Source organism: Cephus cinctus, unplaced genomic scaffold (genome assembly GCF_000341935.2).
Source record: "Cephus cinctus unplaced genomic scaffold, Ccin1 Ccin1_scaffold0123, whole genome shotgun sequence".
Lineage (NCBI taxonomy): Eukaryota > Metazoa > Arthropoda > Insecta > Hymenoptera > Cephidae > Cephus > Cephus cinctus.
Genome location: NW_014332857.1, coordinates 925,389 through 944,919, shown reverse-complemented (window position 1 = coordinate 944,919; position 19,531 = coordinate 925,389). Strand labels below are relative to the sequence as shown.

Sequence of the window (19,531 nt, the reverse complement as noted above, 5' to 3'; positions counted from 1 at the left end):
CGATAAAAAAAGATGCATCCCCCACTCGAATACAGCCTGACACCGTGCGAATTCAAATGGGTGAAAGCAATGATTCAAAAACAAAAGAATACACACGACCAAATCTAAAGCGCGGAATGATCGTTAATAAAAAAAAATGTCTAGATGGATTGACGTATCCACTACGAGGGAGGGAGGAAAAAAAAAGAGAATCCAGATTATACAGAAGGGCAAAATATTCCCCGCCCAGAGCTCATTCAACCCCTGGCGTGGGGTGGCTTGCGGGAAAATTCTTGCCTCTCATTGGCCGTACGGCTAATATGGCGGCGTTAGGGGCTGCGAGGTGGGGCGAGTCTACGTAATATTAAGGGCTGGTTTCATGTTCGATGACTAGTTCGTGTTGCGCCGTCGGTCGACGCATTCTTGTTACGGTGCTCGTGCTCGAAGGTTCTCCAGGACCTACAAAATAAAACCGCCAAATTCAAATTGAATTTCGTAATACAATAACGACTTACCTAACACCCACGACAGTAGAGGGTATAGAAACGTGAACGTAAAGGGCGGTTTAAAAGTCATTTAGTTTTTCGATTATTTTACCAGCCCTTATGCAGCAAACTGCTTGCATAAAAAAATTATTATTATCATCATTATTGTTATACATACGACTGGTTTGACGTGTGTGCAATTTTTTATGTCACCCCTGCATTAATACTGACAATGGCGCAGACCTATAATCAAAAGAGGAACGTGTACAGCATCGATCAGATATTGGGTCACGCTAAGGAAGAAGGTACGAGGATATTTAATTGTTATTTATCTCACTGTTAATTAACGCATAAAGCAAACAACATAAATCGAGTATGAATTTTGTGTATGAAATTTTTTCCCCCCTTTTTTTACACAATATTATACGCGCTACAATGCTATTAATTCTTGTATCGTGAAATTTTTTATTATTTAGAACTTGGGAAATATTTTCGTTGACTTTGATTTGATTTATCAAATATTATCAAATCGACGATAGTATTCTTACTGTTACTTTGACTGTCGAGTCCCTCGAGAGCAACAAGTACCATAACTATAGTGAGAGAAAAATAGTTAAAATAAAATATGAATGGCTGAATAAATTCATTATTAATATTTTACTAGGTTTCGGAGATCCATACTGTAGTGTGATACGTTAATCATTATTGTCATTAGCTTATTTTTTTTTCATTGTCAATCTATAAATACTCTGTCAAGAATTTTCTGTGATTACTGGAGTCAGAGATGTACGAAAATATATGTTCCTTCTTTCTTTTCATGTCATATTCACACAGTCCGTTGCTCGCGTTTCCATGAGCCTTCAATTTTACGTTCTTACGTATCGTCCCTAAATTACTTGGCAATTTTATCACATTGCCTTCACGACAACTTTCTCACATTTATTCACTTCTTTTTCCCCTTTGCGCGATATAGTAATAAAGGTAGATTAAAGAGATGCCTTGTTATACCATGCAAGGTATGAGGTAGCTATTTAGCATACGATACGTATACGATAACAAAATTATCACACGTACGTTTAATGAGATGTGACGTCATGCGTATTGTACTCTCGTTGAAAATATAAAACGGATAATATTAAAAGAATTTGAAAAACAACTCTCGACAATATTTCATGCAAATTTCGTATTTTCTAAGAGTTCTAAACTATTAAACTTTACTAAGAATCCTAAATCGGTACGATTCACCTGGCACGTGGCAATTTTTTTTTTAATACAGGAGGGCAACGTACACACTTTATACGTACAATATGTATGTAGAATATTTTCACTCGGATCTATTTTTGAAAAAACATTTGCTCGCTGAGTGCATAGTGATTAATTAGTCCAGAGGGGTAAATTAGATTTTCATTTACGTTGCCATGACATTTTCTATCCTTACTACGAGGATCGGTCATAATTATTGTATTACTTAATTAATAATTAGGTATTAATTATTATATATATATATATAAAAATAGCAAATTTGGCATTGATAAAAAGTTGAAAATCTTGTCGAATAATTTAAAGAAGATTTTGATCTTCTTACGTACATTGGGTATATCCGCGAAATTGTCTATCAATAAGAATGATAATAACCGATAAAAGACTTACCCGTTAGTTTATTACGGTAAATAAATTTTTTATTTCACATAACGTCATCCCTGTGCTCTTGTCGATTTAATAAAAAGCAATAGGGAGGTTGGCATCAAGTGGGCGCCCCATTGTGCCCCAGCATAAAAACATAAAAATCTCCCTATTCAGCTTGGATTAGCCAATGCACATGTAGTCGGCGTTCACGTGAGGGCGATTACGTCCACACATGATATACACGTAAGGGTTGAAGAGTTCGTTTCACCGACAGGTATAAGCTGACGAAACTGCTGAATGCGGGTGAATAGACTTTTGGGAATCTGGATTAGCGTTATTGTAAATTAGTACGTAATAAGTGGCTAATTAGTCAAAAAGTACATTGATTTTACGGTTATTAAAGATCCATGAAATATCGGATAACAATAATCATGAACGACCCATGTGTGGGTGTACCCTCGTGCGAGCAAAGGTCAAAGGAAACTCTAATGAAAAATAATTATCAGGTTGAAAAAGAAATTCGAAAGAAAAGTCGTGTCGTTAGCGACGATATTTGGCGATGAAAAGAAAAAAAATGTAAAAATTTTTTCATTTTAAAAAAATTGATAAAAAAATGTACACGTATCATTTCGGCGAATCGTATTCGGATATAAGTCCAGGAGAGTTTCTATCTGTCTCTCAGGCATGTATTTAGTTACTGATTATCGTGAGAATGGCGACGCGTATGAATGCCCAGTGAAATATCTCGACTGTATCGTGCACGGATCAAAATGAAATGCGCAGGAGCTTAACAATTGAAAAAGCCGATCGGCGATCGGGACGATATCCGTGAGTCGCATCGAGAGCATCGAGCGGGGCTTAAAGTTAAAACTGTTCGTATCATAGATATACATGAATTTCCTATTGGCTGGAATAACAGTTTTGGTATGTTATGGGTGAAAGTGCCTGTATAGTTCAGTAGTAATATGTAGCTCTCTTTATATAAATATATATATATATATATATATATATATATATATATATATATATACACGCAAATTTAAAACCACTTCCTCTCTTGATTTCAGATCACGCAACATCCTCGGACGCGGTTGGAGAATCCGGTGACACCGAACTTGGTCATCTGAGTGATCACCAGATGAACGACGCACTTGGCGACTCGTTGGATCTTGGAGAATCCGACAGACCACGTAAAGTTCGTAGGTCACGAACAACCTTCACGACTTATCAGCTTCATCAGCTGGAACGTGCCTTCGAGAAGACACAGTACCCAGACGTCTTCACGAGAGAAGAATTGGCCATGAGATTGGATCTGTCCGAAGCGCGAGTTCAGGTAGGTGTTTTTGGAGCTAAAGAGACAACAAAAATGGATACATTAGTATGAAGAAAAAAAATTAATTTTTAATAAAAAAAAAATTAAAAATTTCACAAAAATCTCATTCCAAATTCGTCCTTTTAATATTAACTTCGCGTTATCAGTGCCCATGTGACGCGCATTGCCTTGTGAGAGAATGACTTTTCTATCGGTCCAAATTGGTTACTCGATTAGCGTAACTATCTGACACCCTTGCGCGAGAGCGAGGGATGCTGGTTGGAGAGCACGAGGAAGGGTGCGCGTAGTTGAAAAGAGACACAGCGTTCCGATTGGCCCATTGTGGTACATCCAAGCGACAATGCCGGCAATTGGCCGTCGCTCGACAAAACCGCTAAATGATCCGTCAGTGCAGTGGTGCCAGGACCACTTTATTTCAATCTGGGAAATCCTCAGCCCTAATTTTTCTTTGGACAATATTTAATATGTATATATATATATATATATAATATATACGTATAGGCACGCGCAACAAAGTTTTTCGAAGAATGAGATTTTGGATGATAAAAAAATTTTTTTTACTTAATTTCCTATCTTACACGTATAACTATTGATAAGAGCTTATGACTTCACGGTGAGACTCGAGTTAACGCGATTTAGAGTTTGGAGTTCCTCGTGGACCGCTTAAAGCGTTGCGTAACGGTGTTTGTGAGCACTTAGGCATTAGTCAGGGATTCAGGGGTGATTAAACGATTAACTGCAATTAAGCAATTCAATTACGCGCTGCGGCCCTCGCGGAATTCCTTACGTTCACGTAGTTAGTGGATAAGTGTACGAAAGATTATAGCGAAGACGGTTTAAATTTATTTCTATAAATTCATTAAAGATACGTAAAAAATGTTAAATAATATAAACTAATACCCGAGGCAATCGAAAAGATTTAATTTAACCAATAAATAATTATATCCACGTAAGATAAATCTCTATTAACCCACATTCACATACGTGTAGGTATATGGTGGCTCAGAAGTCTTGCATACGGCTGAAGGTGGTTTTAGTGTACAAATCAAATGAAAGGGCTAACTTCACTTGATGAAATATCTTTGAATAAGTATATATATATATATAGGTGTATATACAGCAAGCAACGTTCCTTCGCGTAATCGGGTTATTCCATCGTATCATCAAATCGGATTGGAATTACTCCAATTATGCAAGCTCTTAGCGAAGTTAATTGAGGTTGAGCGAGACATAAAATTCATAAGTGAAAAATTATAATTTAAGTATAACCTTTATTCGACTTTTTATAATTTTACGAAGTAAGATACAGAATAAATTTCAGGGAGCCCTTTGTATCCTACGCCATAGATTAGGGATCATAGAAAAATCCACTGACTAGACTGCCTCAAGGGGGAGTTTATATCGAAAGTACACAAAATAGGGGAAGGGGGGTACGTCCCCTAACGTGTACCCACCAAAAATCAGACTAACTCAAGCGAAAAGCGAAAGCATTTATACGGCAACGAGGCCATGGGGTCTGGGGGGTGGCTGCCACTCAGGGGTCTGGAGCAAATCAGGATAATTGTTAACAATTAGCTTAATCAGCCTCGAGAGGAAGCTATTGTTAGGAGCTCTGATACGCGAACTGGGGTTCTCATACCTTCTTCTTTGGAAAGCTTATTTATGTGGATATACATATGTACTGCTTTGGGGAAGAAAAATATCTTGTACCCGGAAAGCACAAAAATGTTGAGAAGACTGATTCAGGTGATCTTACGTCTCCTATTTTCACGTCTTATAGACGCTTCTTGCCTAAGCGATGTCTTTATTGACATGAGAAGTCTGTAAGACATGAAAGAACGTGGTAAGCCACCGTCCGAAGACGTTTCGTCGACATCCTGGTAATTTGCGCTGCCTCGGTAGAATTTCCTGAAAAATAATTTTACATATGATCAGTAACCTACGACTATGAACAGTGTCTTGATATTTTGTGTTTCAGGTTTGGTTTCAGAACAGACGGGCTAAGTGGCGTAAGAGGGAAAAAGCTCTGGGCAGGGATACAAGCTTTATGCACGTTGAACAAGCTGGTGAGTATTTTCATTGTTGAAAATGTCTGTCAGTGTATGCTAAAGAATTATGGGTAATTTTGGTGTTGACGATCGTTAACGATATATAACGCCGGAGTTCGTACTGCCACAAATATCGGGATACCAGTTACGATAGGGTAGATGCAATCGGCTGGGATAATTACGTTTAATTTTACTGTCGGTCACTGCCATCGCCTGGGAACGTGATCCAAGCCGCAGTTCATTGCAGGAAATGAAAGGGCTATATTTTTTCACGAAACCCTCGCCCTACAAATTTCAAAGCAGAGTAATAATACACAAATTATTATTTCACGTCTTATAGATATTTATTTTTATCAATTTTGTTGCTAATTATTGATTTTTAATTTTTGTTTGACTCAAAAATACTAACCGTAGTGTTTTTTAACTTGGCATTGATCCTGATGTTCCAGGTGTGAACGAGCTGTCCCTTCATGCGCACTTGCTTCAGAGTGCCGGCAGTGTTTCAGGGACGGATCCGTCGACTCCATCGGCGGGTGCCTTCCCCTGGTTCATGCCACCAGTCTTTCCACCACCGTGGCCTACAAGCGCCCCGAAGTTACCACCCCTGCATGCAATACTCTCGCAGTACATCGGACTTCCGTTACCTCAGAATTTGGCGTCTCTCAGCACAGTACTTCCGGTCGGTTTAAATCCAGCATCCTCACTCAATCACACCACGATCAATTCTCATCCGCTGAACAGCCAGCTTCATCATCCTCTTAATCTTGGCGTTCAGAGCATCCCACAGAATCTCAGCTCGAAACACGAGAGGGAAGAAGACTCAGCATCTTCCGACGACGAGATGAGAAGACAAAGTGCAGAAGTACTGAGAGTCAAGGCCGAGGAGGTATTACGTAAGGCGGACAATTAACTGAAATAAATTTTTCGTTCCTGTCAATTTTACATAAATTTTTAATCCAGTTATTTAATCGCAATTCGAACTGTCGAACAATCCGAATGCTCGTGGTCCAAACTTAGCGTTCGCCGTTGCCTAAATTAATCTCTAATCCGCGACAGACGATCATCACGGTTTGTTAACAATCTCCTTGTGATGGAAGAGACAGATTATGAGGAAATTTATTGATATATTTATAAGGTGGGAGTGTCATTCCTCATATATGGAAAAAAATCAACTTGACCGCTGGCGGTTATACTGAAAATTAATTAAATAATAATCTCTCACTTTATTGTACTCGTACTCCTCTAGCTTTTCATTATTGTTTTAATTAATTCGTCGATTTATTGGAAACGTGATGGACTTGTAATATATTATCTCGTATCCAAAGTGATTTTAAAAAAAAGGGTGATGGTTGCTCGCGTTTCCGCTTGTACTTATTAGTGCCGTGAATTGACGTATATAGATATATATAATTTTTTTATTTTGCTCCTATACCTCTCGATACCGGTATCTACGTTTATATTACGAAGAGCACACAATGGCGGTATCTTCTAACAATGAAATTATCTGTAGATACATAAAACCATAGACGTATGATTACCGCCTAGCATATCGAATTCTAGTACATTAACAAAGATGCGAAATAGGTGATAAGCTTTTGTAACATATGTGTATCATATAATCCACTGGCTAGCGTACTCTCTTTTCTTTTCTGTAAATAACTATAGATACCACTTATTAATTAAGTGAGAAAAATATATGAGAATTCGAAGAGACAAACGTTGTACGATCAATCAAAGGAACCTTTGAACGATAAATTAACATTGAAATAAATAATTTTTTTATTTTACTTACCTATAAATGCAAGACGTCACGAAACGTTTGTAAATTTAAAATAAAATTTTCTTCGTTTTGTAGAAGTCCAACTTCGTCACTGAACATCACTCTGTCGAAAATCATTTCCGTGTCATAAATCATGAAGAGATTTAGCTGTCGCCCATTAACGCCGAGTCTATCATTATGACGATTTCATGAATTTCAGGTTTACTCGGAAAACATTTTCCCACGCGTTGCGTGTAAACATTTGCCATCGCTCTCGTATTCATTTAATCATGAACGCCCAGTTTTTCTATCCGTCGGCCTTCTTGTCGTTTGCATTACACTATCGGGACACAACACGCACAAAGGCAATTACAAGCCGACCAATTTATTAGCAGTATCAGAAATTTATCTGACGCTTTGGTGTATTCGGTCGAACGATGGAAAGTGCGTGTCATTATTAGTTCACTGTTATTGTCAGTTTACACCAGCCATTTTCTTTTCTATCCCCACCACTGCAATTACACCACCTGGCCCATACGAGACACTAACCACACTTCCGTATATTAAGTATTTCCCCTAACTGCTGCATTAAAAAATTATATTAACACCATAAATCGATACACACAATTTGAATTAATTAAATTGACATTAAAATAATTTTTTTCTATACAAATTTGATTTAGCTTCTACCACTCTAGGCTTATTAATGTATTTTTTATTGCTCTTATATTTACTAGTGTTTGTTGTTCATATTTTGGTTATCCAATTGCATAACTTTAGTTCGAAACTATCAGTAGATATTTATAAGTTGACTACCACTGTTCAAGATCGCGGTGGCTACGAAGGACAATTAGATTAAAAGCAGCGCCTCTCGCGGCGGCTTGAGATCCATTAGTGCCCATTGTACCACCCCATTTGCACCCGGTTACCACCCCCGTTACGTTCCAAGCAGCCCCATCTCGAAGCCAGGTACTTATTCTCAATAGTAATATGCTCACTTCATACTTCCATCCCCATCCTTGTCATCGTTCTCTACCCTGTATGCTACATTCACGTCGAGCGCCGGAAAATCGTGCGAAGTGCCAGCTTGAAAAGATTTCAGTGGGTTGAAAATAATGGCATGATACCGTGAAATCAGCATAATGACACTGTGAATGATATCAATTAGTACGTTCACTTATTGACGAAATTCATCTGCAGTGGATAAAAACTGAATCCCACTGTTAAAACGTGTTTGACTACTTAGTAACGTGACAGGTAAAACATTTTTCTAGCAAAATATTTGTCGAATTCCGTTATGCGTTTATTGGTTATGTTGTGAGACTCTGTCAAAGAATTAGTATTATTGTCACAGTTCGGAACGGAATACGTCAGCTGAGCATTGGGCGCTTGGATAAAAATCAGGTAGAGGCAGACACTTTACCGTCGCTCGTAAATATAACATAAAATTACAGAGGAGTATAGACTGTTGAGCAAGAATTATGGTATTCGTGAAAAATGATTGAATAACCAGAAGTGTGATACGCGTGGGAAGAAAATAAGGTATTTACTTTTTATTCTTATCTATGTCAATGGCTGATTTATAAATATGTAATTCAAGCAAATAACTAATGTATTTCTATGAGCAATATAAGTTAGGTTATACACTGAGGCGATTGGCCTTAAATCTCTACGTAATACGACGTATAAAAATCGTGCTTGAATATTTTCAAATCTTTGAGAACTTTTTCAGTTCACACGCGGTGAATCTGAGTGTATGACTATGCTTAAAAATTTGTTTTATTATGATCCAACATTTAATTCCATAGCCTGGGTGTATACACTTCATTAAGACCATTAGGAAGCATCTGGGTATTCGGCTGGTTATATGGCTTTACTTTGGTATGCTGTGCTAACCCTGCACTATAGGGGTGCAGTAGTACCAACCCCCTAGGTAGGAAGAACGTGTCTTTTCACCCTTCGAAATGCATCGATGCTTGTCGGTAGTGATGAGCGTACTTATAATGTGGATATTAGAGGCGTATAAACTGTGTTTTAGGATTTTACACAAATCTCTATTACCTCTCATTTATACCTAATGGTTACTCAAGAAAGTTTATTTAAAAATGCTATTCTTCTATAGCTCTTCTAACGGGAGTCGGGCCCTGATTTTTTGGGGGAATTTTGAGACTCCACGGGACGTCGTTACGCACGATTAACATTGACGAATAAAGACATTTTTCAGGTAATAAAGGATGCATCAGGGCATGAGTTTATATGTGGTATATAAAAATCGAGGGATGGTTGAGTATCTTTTTTTATGGGAAAAAAGTGTTTGGCTTTTTTTTTTAAATCATAGGAAAAGCTGCATATCCTTTTAATCGTGTTTTCAAAAATTTTTTAATCGTCAAGATCGTTTCCTTTTTTTAATTAAATGTTGAATTATTCTCACGAGTAACGATTCTGTATAATCTTTAGTAAATTTGATGAAAATACAATGTAATCATTAGATATTTTCATCATTTTATCAAACAGAGACACGCGTTACGTTTAACGCTCACGATAGGCAGGTGTGGATCCTAAATCAAAGGCGGCTTGATAAAATAGAACCAAGCGAGATAATGAACCTAATGTAATGTAATATACAAAGCAGTTTATCAACGTATAGAAACAGCTTTTCCAGTCTCACGCTTTATTAAATCGTGGGGATATGAAACGACACATTATTCACATACGATAACTCCAGAACACGATGTTGTCTCAATAAATTATTGAGAATATCCTGGCACCTATTAAAATACCAAAAAAAAAAAAATCCAAACAATCTATCGAACAATAATTTCATATACATTGACACTAATGCTCCAGGGGTCTCATTTTTGTGAAAAATTTTCACGGTTGACTAAGTGTGATTTTTAATGGCCGTTTAAGGGGATTTTGGTCTGTAATTATCAAGTAAAAAAAAGTGTTACATCGCGTTAGGCATGGCGTGAACGAAAGTACAAAGAGAGTCGGTTACAGGATTGCTTGCGGTTCGTTCATCCCACCGTTATTCCCAGGATCTCAAAGGGGGCGTTTCATTGGTCGACACGACGTAAGAAGAGACGAGATTGGCCGGTACTGTGTTAATAGTATCACCTAACCGAATAACGAGCCTATCCGAACAGAAGGAAGTAAAAGGTTCAAAGATTTTTCGAGGGTTTAGTTTGGCTGGGCGTACGCGCTTTTTGAATGGTGAGACCTCCCGCGGTGCTGGCAGATGCGGACACCCGGTATATTATATATTTTCAAGGCATGTTTGGCCACAGAAGTATCTTTTATTGTAATGCCACGTGAAAGGGAAACCACGCGGTAGCGCCCGAAAAGCAGCCTTACAAATTTACAGCAAGGTTCATTCGTGCGACCGTACTTTTCTCTCGTCATAGAAATAGAAATTCGATCCCTGAGACCGTGCAGAGATTATAGAAATTTTTTAAAAAATAAATTTGATTCAAGAGATTCTCAAGAATAATTTTAATTAATTAGAGGGAGCGATTAGCCCCTTGTTATTTTTCAATGGAAATATTACGTGCTCAATACAGTATTGGACGATTTTGCGATATAATTATTTTTATAGACGTAATCGGTCCTAAATGGGAAACGAGATAAAAATGTGACGGGGTATCAGTGTTATTGATTTCATCTTAATCAGATCTCAATATCTCAATTACGTTCTAAGCCGGGCTTTTCCATTTGTTTGCCGTAGAGATTTTAAAGCCAGAACCATTGTCTGCACGCCACCCCTAGAGCCTGGCTCGAGCTTAACTTTTCATTCCCTTGTAAATTGCAGGTTCTCTCTGTATCACGAGGATGGAACTGGGTGTAAATCGAATGAAACAATGGATGAATTCTTCTTTTTACTGTCCTCAATGCCGCTTATCTGGCAGACACGTTATTAAGCGTCGATATGCTGCAGCACGAGTGTCCAATTATGTAAACGACCACCAGGTATATATATTAGACTTTTAATTTTTGTTCAGCCTTGTTTTTCTTTTTTAAATCAGCTGCTCCTGGATTCCTTTATTAGTGGAGGAATGATTGATCTTTGGTTTTTATTCTGTTAAGGTGATTTTACCTGGAGTCTTCGTAGCAGAGCTGATTGATTATACCAGAGGTATAATCTGTAATTTTCAATTAATTTTCTTGAATTTTCATGAGAGCGTTCCTGGACAAGGTAATAAGGCTCCCATGCCATCCCCTAGGGTCTAACGATACATTTTGTCAAACCAACGAAGCCCTGAGTGACACGTGGCGGCGCGTGGCAATAAAATCGCCACGTCCCATTTTGGCAATTTCACCTTTTATTTAATTAGCCTTATTAGACTAACCTAAAGCGAATCGCTCTGTGCATTTAATTTAATTCAAGCCAAAGCCAACGCACCGCATTTCATCCCCCTGCAGTAAGTTACAATGAAGATCTACTTATAATGAAGATATCATGAAGTTCGTACCTTCTCAATGATAATCATCATGCTAATTTGACTGTTATTGAAATATTTAACAGTCCTTCCTTTTTTCAGGTCTGTAAATGCTGAGTTGCGAAGGAAAAATTTTAATTAACCAGTCCTACCAGCAGCGAAGGACAAGGGAGAGCAGGGATTGAAGAGAAAGAGAAGTCTGGTGAAAATAGTTGCAGGGGTTGTGCGTATATAAATGTAGAAACCCCCGAAGCGTGGAATAGTACTCCAGGATGGCATCAAGTTCCATTGACGCATACACTAGCTCGCAAACAGATTCCCAGTTGAGTCGAATATATTGAAATAATCTCAGCAAATACGACAAGTTCGGTTATGAAATTTGCCGAAGGGCTTGTGAGCTCTCTCTCTGCTTTCGTGAACCCTCTAGAGCTTCATGGTATCTCACTCCGTCGAGGATCCAGCCACCCGTCCATCCGTACGGCCCTGTACCCCCTTAACCACCCACCCAACCGCCACGACCTGCTTGAAGCGATATTTGCTCAAAATCGGTTCAATAGCAACTTGGGTATTCGCCTGTTCCTCTTATATGTTCTCGTACTCCGACCAGTAGATGCTGCCGGTGGTACTGCCATCGGGACTCCCTATCCTCCGCGTCGTCAACCCCCTTCTGTGCTCACCAAAATCTCCCGCTGTATACCTTAGGCAGTCAGTCTGCGAATCAGCCTACTTGTACTCCGTATACTCTCTCTTTGCTTCTCTATCGCCCTCTCTCTTCTCCCTTGCTCTGGTTGAGAACCCCAATACAACCCTTGGAGAATCGAGAATCGTCATCGCCGGCAATCCATCCCTGCCCCCTCTCCCTGAGTCAAACTTTACTATTGAATAATTACTGGCCCTTCGTCAAGGGTATAGTACTATGGTTGTATGTATCAAATACCATTTATCCTTACGAGATTTACGGTTAGGGGTGGCTTTGAGAACTTTTGATCAGGGAATTTCTTTATGCATTTTTTTACTGTGTTTTATAGGCCAGTATTTAGTATTTCGAGGCGCTGACTCCAAGATCACTGTTTTTCGTGGTCATTTATCTTAGGGGTAGTTATCAGTTTAGTAGTTACTTTAATCGTCTACTTGTCACGGAGTGGTTGGTCGGTAGTCTAAGAGAGAAGCGAAGGGACGCATGAGACGAGAATGCGAAGGTTTTCGTGCAGAAATCGAAACCTTTGATACACAGGGTGGTACAATTAAACGCTAAACTACCCCTCGAGGGCAGGCGCACCCCTAATGCGCTCTTTATGGCGACTTAATGCCCCTAATATTGCATGCGACCCTTGTTTATACCAGTTCAGCGCTTCCCATTTTCATCCCCCGTTTATTCCTGCTTACCTAGACACATGTAGCTTATCCTTTGCATTTTCAATTGATACTTGTAAACCTTCAGCATGACCAGAAAGATCCAAACCGCGTAATATACTTTCAGAACAAAAAAGCAACCCTTAGATCATCACTGTTTAGTGCGTGAAAGCGTATTATACATTTAAAATCTACAAACGTCAAAATCCTCCCTTAATACTTCAATTTTCATTATCCAGCCTCCTCGCTTTACGTTATTATTAAATCATTTTATTATTTTGTTTGATAATATTTAATCAACAAATTCATTCAATTCTTCCAGGAACGTACAAAAGGCCTATGTATACTTGACTGGTGACCCATGACACAATAAATAGGGTGAGAACCCCTGGGATTGGGAGCATGGGAAAAGTTGACGTTGTGTTTGTACTAGAGATCTACCAGGCGAATAATGTAATGCAGACAGCTCTATTGAAACGTATCTAATATATCTGTCACCGTATCGCAGCCTTTATTTGGTCAAGCCTAAGGCAAGGACTTGATTAAATTATCGAACGGAGTATTAACACCAGAAAGAGTAACGTATTTTTCTCAATCAATGCAATAGATTGGAAATACAATAAGACAGTAAAATCACTTTTTTTTTTAATCACATTTTTAATTCAACTTTCAGGGTATCTACATTAGAAATCTATTAGAGACTCCGAAACGCTTTTGACCAAGATCTCGAAATCTTTTCTTTACCTCCAACCCCGTCTATGAGTGAACGAGTGCCCCGCACTTTCGACACTTGTCGGTAAAACTTCAACGGTCTTTACTGCGATTTCACTCAAGAGGGTCTCATTTCTCGTTAAGCCGCGGACAATGCAGCAAATGAACCGAATTTGCAAAACTCTGAATCCCACTGGCGCGTCTTTCAATGGTCTTAGTGGCCGCGGTACCTAGGCGTTAGAACTAACACCATTCAAGGTGTCAAGATGAAGAGGTTGAGACCTCAGCAGGTACTCGAAAGATCCCTGAGGAGTTCATTATGAATACCTGGACGGCGGTGCTATTTGTGGACATATTTTTTTTCCTTTTTTTCTTTAAAAGTATCTCCTTATACTTACTGTAATACAGACTGGCATTAGAAACCGATAGAAAATATAGGTAATAGGTACGAGTTAAGATAAGCTATAGATACTGTGAAAGAATCTTTTTTGTTTCTTTTCAACATTTTTTTTTTTAGGTACATGTAAAACGTTAGATAAGGGATAAAAATGAGCGGTAGGAAGGTGAAAAAGAATTTTACAAAGTAATTATATAATTTTTGGATTATTTGGTTTCGTGTCACTTTGTGATTTACTTGTTTAGAGTTGGTAATTTTTTAAAATGGTTTTTATTATATAAGTCAATTACTATTTGGTATACAGGGTACAGTACACTGACGTCATAGTACAAGTATCGCTACAAGAATACAGGGCCATCTGTGAATTTTTGTCGACAATGATTTCAGCCGATGAGCCTGACTGGTCTATTGTACATGAATTCAGCCCCCTCCCATAGGGGTGGAAAAACGCTTTCAAATGATTCGGTAACGATTTAAATTGTCCTGACAATCGTCAATCCCTTCTGTCATATGAGTGGATCTTTACGCTATTCAAGTATCTCATTACGTCATATCAATAGATTACATATGAAGGATTATCAGGTATAAAAGAAAATACACTAGATAATTTTACCAATGACTCCGTTAAATCATCAATCGATTTCCCCCACAGTGTCTGACAAGATAAAAATTCAAAAAATAAATATTTTCCAATACGTCCCAATGTCTGTCATCATTTTCTTTTCATATCAGCTGAAATGGATTGAAAAAAAAAAAAATAAAACAAAAAGTAAACCTGATAAAAGATACAAAATCATCGAGACCAGTGGAAAAAGTGTATACGAGAATTTAGCTTACTGTATACCAAGATAAAGTAAACTAGGTGTGACTAGGGGTAAAAAATGTTATTTTACTTTTTTTTCCAAAATTTCACCGTCGTCTCCATCACTATGCGTGCCATTTTTTTTATATCTGTATGTAACGCAGAAAACTGTATTATTGTCCACGAAGCGTTCTCTCGCTCAGGACTTTATGGGATTTTTGCTTTTAATCCAATCTATTGACAATTTGACGGGCGAAAAATTCGTCGCCGTTTTTGCCGCCGCCCCGCACAGCATAAAGCTATTAAAATTCATAACCTCGGACACACACTGTGAGGGGTTAAAACGTAGAGTTTGTACAAGGGTTGGAGGGAATTTCAAATGAACTAACCGAATTTGCGGAACCGTGCGCGAGCTCAAAAACAAGAGACGGCCATGCCTGCGGCTGAATTTTGAATATGCATTGCGTCCTGGTGCACGTATAAACGCTCTGTTTCCAATAATAGACAATGGAGTGGACCACATTAGATTATAGCGACCTCTTTGGCAGTGAGAACAACGGTGCAATCTTCCGTTGCAAAAATTGATGAAACAAAGGCGGATGAAAAAAAAAAAGAAAGAAAACCTTCAAATTCCCATTTTTACAAGATCACGCATAATTTGTTTCGATCTATTGGATGTGCTTGGGAATCTTTTTTTTCTTTACGGTGACTGTAGAAATGAAAAAAAAAAATCAAAATTTAATCGCTAATTGGTATCCACTTTATAGGCTATTTCCTATGGAAATACACGAGAATCGAGTACCTCTTTAGGAACTGTAGTTTTGTATGGCTGCTGACTCGCTGATGGCTGCGGCCAATCGAGGTGTTCAATGGAAAATGATCAAATATTTACGGACGAACGATCTGATAGTGATATACATATGTAGGTACAGTTTGTACATCGAAGATACTTGTATAGGTATACCTGTGGGAGAAGGAGTGTATGCTTTTTTTATTTTTTATAACACAGCCAAATGAGTTTCCTTGCGCTAATGAGGTCTCGTAGGTTTCCATTTTTTAAATATTATTTTGTATGGCTAGTTCTTTTTTTGGACGATTTATAGATTCCAGCGATAAGGTCGTATGGGTCAATTAATGCGGCACTGGTGATATCATTAATCATTGACTTGAAATTCTAATCAGGCTGCTCGGTATCACTGGGCTAGTTTTGTTGTGTTTTATGGATCAATATTAATTTGTAAAAACATTTCAGAACTTTCAAGGGGCAAGTACTTGGGATTGAGATTTAAAAGAAAATTTTACATAATTTTGAGGGGTGAATTTTAAGGGTGTTTCTTTTCATTGATAGGTAAAGTAGTGGGAGTTAATTATTTGTTTGCTATTGATAATACTTACGTGAATTATTCAATGGGCATGGATAATCTTGTACCCTGGCACGCCCTATGAAATTTTCATAAATTATAAGGTTACCACGTTAGTAGGGTAGTTTATCGGTATTACTATTGCTGAGAGTGGTGAACAGAGTTTTTATCCCGGATGGTAAGTTAACATGGATTTTTACCGACAGAGTAGAATCAACGTTACCATAGTTTCATTAACGTCTCTCATATGGCAGCACCTACCCCTATAAGAAGGGTAACAAGATATATCATCTCGCAAGCAATATAATTGATCGTTCGAATTTGTATCGATCAATTTTTCGTTAAATATGAAACAATAGTAAAAATTAATTTCTGTAGGAAATAATTAAATGTCATCCTTTGTAACTTTACTACCCTTACTAGCAAGCGGTTAAAGCGTTATAAAAGGAAACCGTGCATAAAGACCTTCTGATAATAAAATTTGTCACCCACTTGATTTCCCGATTTGCCCTATCGTTCTCGACAGTGCACTGTTATAATTACGAAGTAGCAATCAATTAGTACACCAATCATGCGTTGATTAAGGGGTCGATTGGAACGTAATGGGGCTGTTGGTGGTCAACGATAATTAACGCTCGCGGAATACCTCCCATTGCGTACCGTGTAAAATCAAATACCGACCATCTACGTGCCTACAGGAAACGAAATATCGAACGTGTGGCGACACAACCATCCTCATGGCGAATATAGAAAACAAACCGACAGCATCGATGAAATTGCATATTTTCTCAAAAAAGAAATTAAACTGAAAATACAAAGTAAATAGGTAATTATTTAAAAATATATCACAAGAAATAACATAGTACCCATGTAAGTATCCACATGACAAATATAAATTTATATTTTGTAAGCATAAAATCATTCGAGTAATTACAAACACTAATTACGGCTAATTTTGGTCAAACGTAAAATGGTATATACAAATATTATATATTAAATTATTAATAAATCAACTCTTACTGTGATATACATTTTATATAAGGTGCTTGCAATTCTTGAATAATTAAGCATAAACTAAAGTCTGACGATTGTCACGCGTAATATTAGATTTATGAAGTTAAAACTGAAATTCATGATGTGTCAAATTTTTTGAGATGAAACGTGTAGCGCGAAAGAGATAATATTAGCCAGCGACGATGTCGGCGTATTAAATTAGTTAAGAAAAATGAATTTTTATCCCAACGTATTTTCACGTTAGTAGTAACCGCGACTTTCATTTAAGTTAGCTAGTGGTAGCCAAACTACCTGATAACTTAGTGGAGGCTAGACTTTTACATATATATATATATTTATCCAACGAAACCCTCCACAATCCCGGTCACGTACCTATCTATGTAGCTACCAACCTTCCTTCCTACCTACCTACCTCCTAGCCACTTTGTTTCCCTTATTTTTAGCCGACGGGGTGAAAATGAAAGGCACGATTATTTTAATGAGAATCCAGCTCGTTTGTGGCGCCATCTCTGTACCGCTCTGGCTGACTCGTCTAATGAACACCGAGCAAATATTATTTCTGCTTATGTACTCGCCAACTTAGTATGACTTTGGCTTTAATTAATAATGCTAAACAATCTCCGTCAGTTTGTCAGTCGTGATTATGGCTTTACGTGGTTAGTCAAGCGTTCCCGGTGATAGGCACAATGGAAATTCATTGTAAGGTTACGATCTTGAATCGAAAGAGTCATCGGTCTATTTCATCGTCTTAAGAGCCTCGAAAGACGAGCAACTCTATGAAGACGAGTCGGCAGTCAATAAAGAAAGGAGGAAGGGAAGTGGAAAGGATAGACGTCGATGATGAACGTTTTGATATGATCTGGTAAAGATCATTCTTAATATTTCTGTAAATAGGATATTACACAGTGACGTATTTTTCAATCACGAGAAAATTGAAGTTTTCACTTTGGATTCAATGGGTTACGTAGATTTTTATTCTACACAGAATTTCACGATCAAGGTACACATTATTTTCCGTTATTTTATTGTTTTCTTTACGGCATGTTCCTCTTTTAGGTTACCCTTCTTATTTGACTCTTGTGGATTCTTAGCTCTGTTCCAAGCAATAAGGTTAGGTTGGCCGAGCATTAGGCAATATTAGACAGATGACGTTCAACCCCAAACCAGAAGCAGGGTAAGTCTCACTCCCTTTACCTGTTCCTAAACAAATTTAATAAACCCACGATTTCCGTGCCAATTTCAACCCTTGGGAAGACGCCCGTGCCGTTTACTTTCCTTGGCCAAGTATCGGTTCGTTTCGGTGTCTTCCTCGTTCCCTTGCGCCGTCATCGTCATCCCCTTAGAGTTGAATTGAACGAGCTTTCCTGGGATAAATTTATCTGTCGCTGTAAGGCCAGTGTTATTTAACAGTCAAACGAGCAGCTTCTCAAAAGGATCAGAGGGGTGAGTCGAAAAAAATTAAATCCATTTTAAGAGTTTCGCACGAGAAAATGGTTACGTACAGTCAGGTGGTAATTAACCCTTTCTTATAGCTCACTACTCAAAAGGTGTTTTTACCAAGTTTTTCCTCGCGGACAACTGTATTACTCCAGCCAACACTTTTCCCTAGGTGTATTAGTCTTTGGAGTTAGGGAGTACGCATGGACTTGAATTTCCAGGCTCGCTCGCATGGTTAACTTCGGCAAACAGAAATTACCATTTTATTGGGTGAGTTCTAGCGCCCTCTTGCACCCTCTTACGCCAGACCCTACCTTCCCTTCTCGTCCTCTTATCCTCATCCTCGTATTCTCCACTTGCGCACTTCAACTGCAAACCCCTAACGCGTCCATTGGAATACCTAATGGTTTGGGATCATTTGGAATCCATTGTCCCGTCAAGTTTTACTCTTTCAACATTTTTTTTCTCAGTTAATCCTGTCAATTTTTTTATGCATTGCCTTATCGGTTGTGTTAGCGAGAAAATTATTTAACTCGACGCCATTGTCAGTTACGTGTTACGTAATACAATGTAATATGGCGGGTAACAATGGCGGCTCTCGATCCGATTAAACCGTTGCAGTTTAAATTGAATTTCTTGAATTTTCTCATGCTCCGTTGTGGCAGTATTGGATTTCGTTGCTGATTCAGACGTCTAGTAATTTTCCATAGGGTCGCGATGTGAGACGCACGTCAAATTATTTGTAGAGTCCCGTCTCTTGGACGTCGGATTATTTGATGAAATTGTTGGG

The 19,531-nt window shown here is 38.2% G+C and overlaps 1 protein-coding gene and 2 long non-coding RNA genes across 6 annotated transcripts in view; all 3 read left to right on the top strand.

The window, feature by feature from the left end:
• The first annotated feature begins 319 nt into the window (after positions 1–319).
• Positions 320–7,179, top strand: LOC107274864 (aristaless-related homeobox protein). Its single transcript, XM_015754426.2, has 4 exons — positions 320–769; positions 3,158–3,423; positions 5,402–5,489; positions 5,921–7,179. Exons 1-4 carry the CDS (start codon positions 697–699, stop codon positions 6,379–6,381), a joined length of 888 nt encoding a protein of 295 aa, XP_015609912.1. The 5' UTR covers positions 320–696; the 3' UTR covers positions 6,382–7,179.
• A 1,093-nt stretch (positions 7,180–8,272) lies between these two features.
• Positions 8,273–14,818, top strand: LOC107274879. Of its 2 annotated transcripts, none has more exons than XR_003058085.1 (8): positions 8,273–8,487; positions 8,585–8,772; positions 10,231–10,443; positions 11,039–11,196; positions 11,314–11,648; positions 11,769–11,988; positions 13,342–13,596; positions 13,693–14,818. It is a non-coding gene; the product is annotated as an uncharacterized LOC107274879 (long non-coding RNA). The 2 variants fall into 2 exon arrangements; XR_001539556.2 differs by having other exon boundaries at positions 11,314–11,691.
• Positions 14,819–18,066: 3,248 nt separating this feature from the next.
• The window catches only part of LOC112493636, a 3,672-nt gene continuing 2,207 nt past the window's right edge, over positions 18,067–19,531 (top strand). For 2 of the 3 annotated variants that reach the window (XR_003058134.1, XR_003058135.1), the window contains exons 1-3: positions 18,067–18,304; positions 18,361–18,747; positions 18,837–19,011. This is a non-coding gene — a long non-coding RNA (uncharacterized LOC112493636). The remainder of the gene's footprint in view (positions 18,305–18,360; positions 18,748–18,836; positions 19,012–19,531) is intronic. The other variant, XR_003058136.1, reaches the window with a different exon arrangement.